At 35.0% G+C, this 9,758-nt stretch overlaps 1 protein-coding gene across 1 annotated transcript; it reads right to left on the reverse strand.

The window, feature by feature from the left end:
* Window positions 1–4,981: 4,981 nt before the first annotated feature.
* On the reverse strand, window positions 4,982–9,427 carry LOC145048233 (65-kDa microtubule-associated protein 1-like). Its single transcript, XM_078996675.1, has 10 exons — window positions 9,279–9,427; window positions 8,104–8,200; window positions 7,720–7,923; window positions 7,385–7,636; window positions 7,082–7,297; window positions 6,854–7,009; window positions 6,462–6,773; window positions 6,296–6,383; window positions 5,615–5,763; window positions 4,982–5,512 (listed from the first exon to the last, which is right to left on the reverse strand). Exons 2-10 carry the CDS (start codon window positions 8,173–8,175, stop codon window positions 5,225–5,227), a joined length of 1,737 nt encoding a protein of 578 aa, XP_078852801.1. The 5' UTR covers window positions 8,176–8,200; window positions 9,279–9,427; the 3' UTR covers window positions 4,982–5,224.
* Between the last annotated feature and the right edge of the window lie 331 nt (window positions 9,428–9,758).

A 9,758-nucleotide genomic window follows, 5' to 3' on the forward strand; every position in this document is an offset into this window, starting at 1 on the left:
GAGTGATGTTCCCAAGACAACATTCTGAACCCGATATCGTCACTACAAATTTGTAGTGATGCCCTTTGGTCTAACCAATGCACCCATCGTGTTCATGGACTTAATGAATCGGGTGTGCCGCCCTTTTCTAGATAAATTCGTGATAGTGTTCATAAATGATATACTTAGTTATTCACGAACCGAGGAAGAACATAGCCAACACTTAAGATGATTACTAGAAACACTGAGGGCGGAAAAGCTTCCCGCGAAAGTCTCAAAGTGCGAGTTTTGGATTAGGAAGGTAACTTTCCTTGGTCACGTGGTTAGCGAAGAAGGCATACATGTGGACCCTTCCAAAATAAAGGCAATCGAGAATTGGTCAGCACCGAGAACGCCCACAGAAATCCGTCAATTCTTGGGTTTTGTTGGCTACTATTGCAGGTTCATACAAACTTTCTCTATGATCGCTAAGCCACTTACTACCCTGACTTAGAAGGGTGTAACTTTTAATTGGGGAGAAAAACAAGACACTGCGTTCCAAACCTTAAAGCAAGCCCTGTGCAGCGTACCTATCTTCTCTCTTCCAGAAGGGACATAAGATTTCGTTGTATACTGTGATTTCATCCAATCAAGGGCTAGGATGTGTGCTTATGCAACAAGGAAAAGTTATTGCTTATGCCTCAAGACACCTTAAGGCGCACGAAGTCAACTACACAACTCACGATCTTGAGTTAGGAGCAGTGGTCTGTGCACTAAAAATCTGGAGACATTATCTTTACGGTACCAAGTGCACTATCTTCACCGACCACAAAAGCCTTCAACACATATTTGATCAGAAGGAACTTAACAGAGACAACGACGATGGTTTGAACTACTCAATGATTACGAATGCGAAATTCGCTATCATCCTGGTAAAGCCAATGTAGTAGCTGATGCCCTTAGTCGAAATGAGTACTCAGGTCGTAGGGTGAAGACACTAACCATGATAATCCATTCCCATCTGTCCACGCAAATCAAAGAGGTTCAGCTAGAAGCCTTAAAACCAGAAAATGTGGCAGATGAAGCCTTAAGGGAAATGAAGAAGAACTTTGAGATCAAGGGAGACAAAGTTCGTTATTTCATGGACCGGATCTGGACCCCAAAATTCGGTGGTTACAAGGAGGTTGTCTTGAATGAAGCACACAAGACTCGATACTCCGTCTACCCAAGTTTAGATAAGATGTATTTGGATCTCAAGAAACTCTATTGGTGGTCAAACATGAAAGCAGAGATTGCTACCTACGTGAGCAAGTGTCTAACTTGCGCCAAAGTAAATGTAGAATATCAAAAGCCCTCAGGTGCAACCAGAAATACCTGAGTGGAAGTGGGAGCGGATTACAATGGATTTCATTACCAAGTTGCCAAAGACATGGGGTGGTCACGATACTATCCGGGTGATCGTCAACAGATTAACCAAGTCTGCCCATTTCCATCAAATCAAAGAAACAAACAAGATGGAGAAATTGACCATCCGAGAGATATTACGACTGCATAGTGTACCCATATCTATTATCTCTGATAGAGATAGTAGATTCACCTCAAGAACCTTAAATAAGTACAAACTATTTGTGTGACTCATGTATTACATTGGTTAATTTTAATTAAAAATAAATAAATATAAAGGTCAAAATATTTGAGAACTTTGAACTTATAAGAAAAAAATAATGAATTATTATAATGAAAATGTTTTTTATCTTTTAAATTTAAACAATTAAGTAATTTAAATAAAAAAAGAAACTAATGACCTTTAATTTTGGGAATTTTGAAATTAAAATATAAGTTTATTAATGAAATTAATATCAATTTATTGCTACATTTATTGTAATTATTACATTAAAATAATATGTAGAATTTAATCAAATAAAAAACTCATAAAATGATATATGGAAAAAAAAGATTAATTTAAAATAACCACAAAACGATATTTAACAAATTAAATGAGAGTGTAATAAATAACAATATATATATATATATATATATATATATATATATATATATATATATATATATATATATATATATATATATATATATATATATATATATATATATTCATTTAATAAAAAAGATTTGCAAGAAAACTTGATGGGACCAAATTTTCAAAATCCGAGAATCAAAGCCCATATCATTAATATGCATGTACAAGAGTTGGGCTTGTATCAAACGTGCACATTGTAAGTTTGGCTTTTATCAAACGTGTTTGTATAGACGTTTTTGATTTAGTCAAACCGTTAGGTTCCATTTGCTTGGTTTCTCATATCAAAGCTTGAATGTTTCTTGAGCCAGACGCTACTATAGTATTTAGCTATTAATTTGAGTTCGAGCTTGCCTTATCACAATTTAGTGGAGTTTGCGCCCGAGGATGAATTATAGATTGCATGTTGGGTCAATTTTTTTTTCTCCTATCCTCATAAAACATTACCTTTTTTTTTCAGTTGCAGACAGCAACTATATAGCAATTGAATACATGGACATGTTGGAGTCAAAGTTCATGAAAACATGAAGAAACTTGTTGAATTTTGCAATATATAGCCAAAAACACTCTAGAGATCAACATCCAAAAATACAACTAGAGTTTAATAGAAGCCAAAAAACTAAGATGACAGATGCCTCAAGCCTATGGTTTGTCTTTTTTCCTACATGTAAAATGACTTGGAGGCCTGTCTTTCTTATCAAATCCGAGAGCACCCTACCCTCTCCTCTAGGCATGTGGGCTTTAAGTGCCTTGGGCTAGAGATATTTAAGAAATGAAACATTTTATAGAGTGGAGCCGTAGTATAACTGATAAAAAGTTTAAATAATTAATTAAACATGAATCTCATACATATCAAAATAAGAACATCTCATTAAGATACAGTCTTTTCGGCTTAAAAACAAAAAGCCAAACCAATCTTCAATCTTTGTTCCTTTGGTAATGAGAAACCAAACCGTCAATTTTCTTTTTCTTGTTTTTTTTTTTCTTTTTCTTGTTTTTTTTTCTTTTTCTTTTCCTGTTATTAGTTTGGTAACCCTAGAAGAAATTGTGAGATGAAAATGGGTCGAGATCGATAGACATAAAAGTTGAAAGATTGCAAAAAGATCAAATGTCAGATAACCTGAAAATCTTGTAGCTCAGGAGACTCAATAGTCAATATGAAAATATCAGCAACCTCAGGTGTTCTAAAGCTGACTCTCTTCTTTGTCTTTTTGATTCCCATTCCCATTTCATCATCATCAACATCATCATCATCATCATCATCATTGTTATCATATTCAAACAGAGGATTCAAATGGTCCCCTAACAGGAGTGTTTGTGTTTCCATGGAGACGTTCTCGGTAACAAATGAAGGGTTAGGATGAACCCGTTTGCTAGAAGTAGCCAATGGCAACGGTGACGATTTGTTGAGGCTAGGTGAACTTAAAATACAGTCTTGTAATGTTAGCTGATTATTCTTCAAAAGCTGCTCTTTTTTCTCGTCTTTCTGTTTCTGACCATTTTGGTGTCTTTTCTTGTGCTTGTTCTTCTTGTTACGATTGGCGAACAAGCATATAGGTTTCAAGAAGTCTAGTATAGACCCCATGTTTGTTTTTTGAAACAAGGCTAGTTTGGATTTGGGATTATATATACATATATATAGGTTGGATTTGTGTGTGGAGTTATGGGCTGTCATAAGATGTTTGAACATAGTTATCTTTAGGGGTAATTCCTAGGAAGCAAAGTCAATAGATAAGACATTGGTCATGAACTTGGACCAATAGGAGGAAACTAAGGATTCATGTTAGTGTGTACAACCAAAATCCAATATCGCCGTTTCACTTGTGTTAAGCTATATCTTATGATTTTTATCTCTATGCTAGTTTCCCAATGGGCAACATTTTGTTGGCTTTCTTAGTTTTATAAATGTCCGATAATTTATGGTTTTAATTTTTATTTGTAATAAATAAAGTATATAAACTTTTCTCTTTCGAAAAAAAAAAGTATATAATTTTTTTTTTTTTAAATTACAGGAGAAACTGTCAAAAGTCACTCGAAAATGTATTTAGTTGGTATTATAAATCGTTTTATTTAAAACAATTGTATTACTATAAGTCTATAATAGCGATATGGTTTTTTACCCACTCAAGACAATAAAATAGTAACGTAACTTGCTTAATCTTATCCATTTTATCGCCTATATTCACCACCAAATATGTAAAGTATGTCTTATTTTATGAATATAAACACACTTGATAAGGTTGGATTTGAAGTTAAAATTAGTAGAGTTATATTTGAGTTAAAATTATTAGAGTTAATAGAATTAGATTTTTCATAGATTATTTATATTTTATAATATAATATATATCTACGACCGGGTATGAAACTTTCATAAAAACTCCATGGTTTGAGATGGCTATGATATTAGTATTATGTTTTTATAAAACTTATAATATTAATGTTATATGCGAAATTAGGAATGGGAAGCTTGTTATGTAAGTACTACTTATATCCTAATCCATAATATTTAACTAAAATACTTAAGAACTCAAAATTAAGATCGCAAAGCTGAGACCCTCAAACTCAAAAACTTACAATTTTAAGTCATTTTTTGATGAGATTGTGATGAAATATTAAGTTGATAAAGTATGATAGTTGATACCCGCAAAGGCGTGTGGTTATTTATTAACTGGATACCTGATGCGATAGGATCCAGTTTGGAATCCAGATTTATAAGCAGCAGATATGGGATCAAGTTTACACATCCCATGGCTATCCCTATCCCTATGAGAAACATAGATCAAATCCATTCATATATCAACCGTGATTTGTAGGGGGCAACCACCCATGTCCTAAGGTTGTGTTTCACACACTTGTTGTCACCGCTATTCAATTTCTGATTTGACCTTGGGTTACTTCACTTAATTGTTGTGTCATCAACCAACATAAGCATAAACATAAACCAAAGAAGAAAAAATCTTGAGCAAACATGCCAATAGGAAATAGCAGTTAGGTAAGTAATAGATGCTAATATATCATATCATATATCATGCACACAAGTTAAGCTAAGCTAAAGTCTCTCTCATATCCACTCCCAGTCTCGAAAGACGCATATTATGAATCTGGTTATAGTAAGTAGTAACATGCAATCACAAGAGAGAGAGAGAGAGAGAGAGAGAGAGAGAGAGTTGATAGTAGGTAGGTAGGTAGGATCCTAAAGAAACATTTTATACTTACTCAAGTCAAGTTCTCTTAAGGTGTAACTGGGGCAGGCTCAGTACCCGAGACATGTGAGGCAGCATCCTCTTTTGATATGGCCACATAGTTCAAAGGAGCAATTGGTCTGGCACTGTCTCTCTTGCCTGACCTAGCAGTACCTCCATTTTGGTTCAAAGACAGCCTTCTGTTTGGTGTTCCATTACCATTCACACGTGGTCCCACCACCTTCTTTGTACTGCTAAGTGGTCGCGCCGGGCTCGGTCTTGAACCGAATATTGCTTCTTGTTCCGTGTTTAGCTGTTCATGAAACTTCTTCTGGTCCTGTACGTAGGTGGGTACGTAGTGTCACAAACAATTCCAAAACCAAATTGACTTTTTGACTACTACATTTTCATTTTATAGTAATAACTAGAATTTTCTAACCCTCATTCTTCGTTTCTCTTCTTCTCTGTCATGCCTGAGTAAAGCATATTCGTCTAACATCGCAAGCAGTGGAACACCGTCATATGCAAATGTAAGTCCGTGTTCCTCTTCCCATGCTCTGGTTTTCACCACCAAAGTCTCCACAAGACCTGCATTGCATTGCATTGCATTTATTCTACTATTCTATTCTGCTGTATCATCTAAATGCACCAAACACAGACATAATAAACCTAAAAAAAAGTCAATAAACCACTGAAATTTTATAGACTAAACTACATAAAGTGTTCCTATGGTTACACATTTGGTCCTCGTCCTAAACTTTTCACCTTTTTCGTCCCTGAAAGCAAGTATTGTAGTAATCCATTACGTCTCTAGCCAGCCTAAGGATGACTACTTTACGCTTATATTATTTTTTTCAAATAAGGGCAAAATAGTCATTTTTTCATCAGCTTTGGAGTAGAAGGGTTACAATCCATATTTGCTTTCAGGGACGTAAAAAGGTTAAGTATGAATATTTTTTGCAGAACCATGGGATGATTATGTAGTTTAGTCAAATTTATATTATAGTAAAAATCTCTGCAAGAGATCGAATAACTCTAATGCAAGCATTGGATAAAAAAAATTAACAAATTATTATAGCCCCCATGCCAACAGAAACAAAAAGTTTGGCTGGCATATTACCCGGAATTTTGTTGACCAAGATTCTGGCCTTTTCTGCTCGCTTCAGATTTAAGTGTGCACCTCTGCTTGCATTATATCTGTTGTCATCCTGTTATGAATATGAAGCCAAAAAATTAAACCATCAACAACATATTTCAGCTATTAATTTTTCAGGGTTAAAGGTTACCCTATTGTAATCGTCAAGCCAGCTTTCTTCTTCACATGCTGACATCCACTTCTCAACTTTATCCAATATATCTTTCCTACTGATTGCCTCTTCCTTGGCTTTTATGATTTGATTATCCATGTCTGCTAGCAACTCAGAAGGCTCGACACTCCCAGAATCAATCAGCGACAAAATTTTCTCTCTAGCAGCTTGTGAGTCGATCTCAATGTGTGCATGTGCGAAAATCTCTTCAAGCTCGCCTTGCCTCTTAAATGCAATCTCTTTCATTCTGCTAAATTTAAGCTTATCTAGCCTTTCAACTTCCACCTCAGCCTACATAACAAAATCATATGAATTACTAACCACACTCCTTATTTTGTTTCTTAAAAGAACAACTAAGGCTTTTTTGATACCTGTTCAATCAAATCAAGAGCAAGAGCCCCTGGGACATTTACTTCATCCACTGAAGCTGAGATGTTACAAGTAACATGATCGAACAAACTACGCTCTTCTTCAGACGTATCCATCAAATTCCAAAGATCAATTAGCTGAGTTGCTAACTCTTGAAGCTGCAGAACAGAAAGAAAAACATGTCAGAATATGATTTTAGGAGAGACATAAGGAGGTGGACAATGCCATACCTTCTTTAACCTCTGCTTCTTATCTTCTTTTAAAGCTATAACTGTTTTAGCAAGCCTAGCTAGGGTGTCATTGCTTATGCTTTTGGAGCCCACCCCAGTTGCATCATCTAAGCTTGGATGCACCTCTGTCACTGTACTGTAGAAATCGATCCCAAGGACAGCACAAAGGTCATGTACAGTGCTCACAAGTTCCAGGACCTTGTGCAATCTATCACTCTAACAAAAAATCAATGTTACTATCAGTGTCAGTAGTGTCTATAACTAAACAGATGACTGGCTAAATGGTTGAGGGTAAAATTGTACTTTCTCCTTCTGGAGCTCTTTTAACTGGTCATGGAATTCTGACAATTTCTTCAAGGATAAGTCAGACTCGTCAACTTTTGGGCTTCCTGCCTGCTGATTACTACTCCCTGCAATTTCTCCGCATATTTTTTGTATTTGTGTTTGTACATCTGAGAAATCCTTTATCCTCTCTTCCTTCTGCTTCCACAATTGTTCTAGAGCAGGTGCAATAGCAGCAAGTTGTTCCTTAATGGTTCCTGATGTCTTCTCAGGCTACATATAAGTCAACATGATATACAGAAAAGGTGTCATGATTTGTCTATTTCTCTTGTTACAAAAAACAACAAGATACGTACGATTCCAACAAACGTTTTCTCTCCAAGGGATGCAAGAAGGGTTGAAAGTTCAAGTTTAGCATCTGCCAGTGCCTGAAGAAGGTGTGCCCTTGACTTTGCAGCCTGGTCAACTTTCCTCTTGTACACATCCAAGCACTCCTGTTCTAGCTGAAGAAGCATCTTATCCCTTTCCTCGTCACTTTCACCAACCTCATCCCAAATTTTCTGCATTAATATAGAAATTATCACTCAATCGTCGGTTTAGTGCCCACAAAAAGTTAACCTTCCCATAAACATTATTAGTCACTTCATTCTAGCTGAGATTATGTGAGTGAAAGTGGAAAATAAATAACAAATTTCTTGAACAACAAAAATGGAAAACGATAATGTGAAATCATATTTCACCTGCAACTGATGCAGTAACGAACCACAGGTTGTATCGCCAAGAAGAGGATTTTGAAAATCCACCTCTGCCATTTTGTATCACCCCAATCTACCTAGCCTGCATCACCAGTTAGCAATCAAAAGTTGTATGAAATACCAATGTGAAAAATGGCAAACTTATTAGCTGCAATTTGCTAAAACATGGTTGGGATACTTAAACCAGTCAACTATTGTTGATAGAATAAAAAGTAGGAGAAACATAGATGTTCAGGTAGAGAGATTCCCAACAGAATGATCATGTTATCACCAGCCACTTTACATAAGAGTGGTTGACTAGACGTCTGCATGGTATTCATTCTAGATTGTTGCATACTACTCTAATTATATAGATAAGCCAACATAAGTTCTTTTGTAGGAATTTGGGATATGGTAAATCTATTGGACATTTGTGTAGAACACACTAGATACACAAGTGCAGCATAATATGCAAAACGAATAATATGCATATGCAGGATGCAGCATATCTACTAATCCATCATGATTTGCATCGTTCAATCTATAACTACAGTAACTACAATTGGTCACAAAAGGAACTCTATTTTCAAAACACTCACAATTTGAAGGACATTAATTTGCGTACATAAATTTTTTTTGTTAAAATACTATATTTACGGAGAAAATATGATACGAAATAAAAAAGTTGATTTCCACACAAACCTATCTCCGCTACACAAAAAACGAACAATCGTTTTAAAAAAAAAAACACGCAACTCACTAAGCAATTTTGTCTCCCTAAAACTTCGATAATGAATCTATATATGTAACTGCATATACAGAGAAAAAAAAAATGATAATATATCAAAAAGTTCATTTCCACTCAAACCTATCTTCAATACACAAAAAGTCAAAAACTAAACAATCGTCGAAGAATTAAGATCTGATATCATCAAAAAACACATACTCTAATTAAACCAATTGACCTCCCTAAAACCTCAATAATGCACAAATGCACCCCAATCTATGACCAAGGAACAGTTGATTTCAAAATTCAACTATTTGCAAACTTCGAAAGTCATAGATCTCGAGCAAACGTCGACTTCATGTCCATACAAGAGCTAACAGTGTACTCAATGTATCAAAAGCGTACGAAAAGCAAGTACATTTATAATAACGATGAAGCAGGAAATATTACTTACGAATATTGTACACTGGATTAGGTTTTCGCGAAGCTTTTGTGGTCACAGATCTGAGCGTTCTTCTGGGCTAGATGTTTCCTGTTGTCGAGAAGAAGACGAAGAGAGAGCAAAAAGGGGAGGAGTGAGAAACAGATGTGACGATGTCCTGAATATTTTTGATATATGTGCACCCGTGATTTCTGGATTATTTACGAAAATGACATTAAATTATTTTGCCCTTGGATGGTTTGACCCAAGGAAGAGACCTTTTGACTTTAAATATTTATTGACTCGACCCTATAATATTTGAAGAAATAAGTGTTTGTTATGGGCTTATCGCACGCAAAATAAAAATTATATATATATATATATATATATATATATATATATATATATATATATATATATATATATATATATATATATATATATTCAGATTCATTTGAAACCATTCTAATTTTGTGAGACCGTGAGACCAAATCTAAAAATAATTTTAAAATG

This window comes from Lactuca saligna, chromosome 5 (genome assembly GCF_052625555.1).
Source record: "Lactuca saligna cultivar CGN05327 chromosome 5, ASM5262555v1, whole genome shotgun sequence".
Classification (NCBI taxonomy): Eukaryota; Viridiplantae; Streptophyta; class Magnoliopsida; order Asterales; family Asteraceae; genus Lactuca; species Lactuca saligna.

What these genes read in the sequence shown, in the direction of transcription:
- LOC145048233 (XM_078996675.1), bottom strand. Translation starts at nt 8,175, where the DNA reads ATGGCAGAGGTGGATTTTCAAAATCCTCTTCTTGGCGATACAACCTGT. An exon ending in AGAAAACGTTTGTTGGAATC is followed by an intron (nt 7,637 to 7,719) that starts GTACGTATCTTG and finishes ACTTATATGTAG; the next exon opens with CCTGAGAAGACATCAGGAAC. An exon ending in AGAAGCAGAGGTTAAAGAAG is followed by an intron (nt 7,010 to 7,081) that starts GTATGGCATTGT and finishes TCTGTTCTGCAG; the next exon opens with CTTCAAGAGTTAGCAACTCA.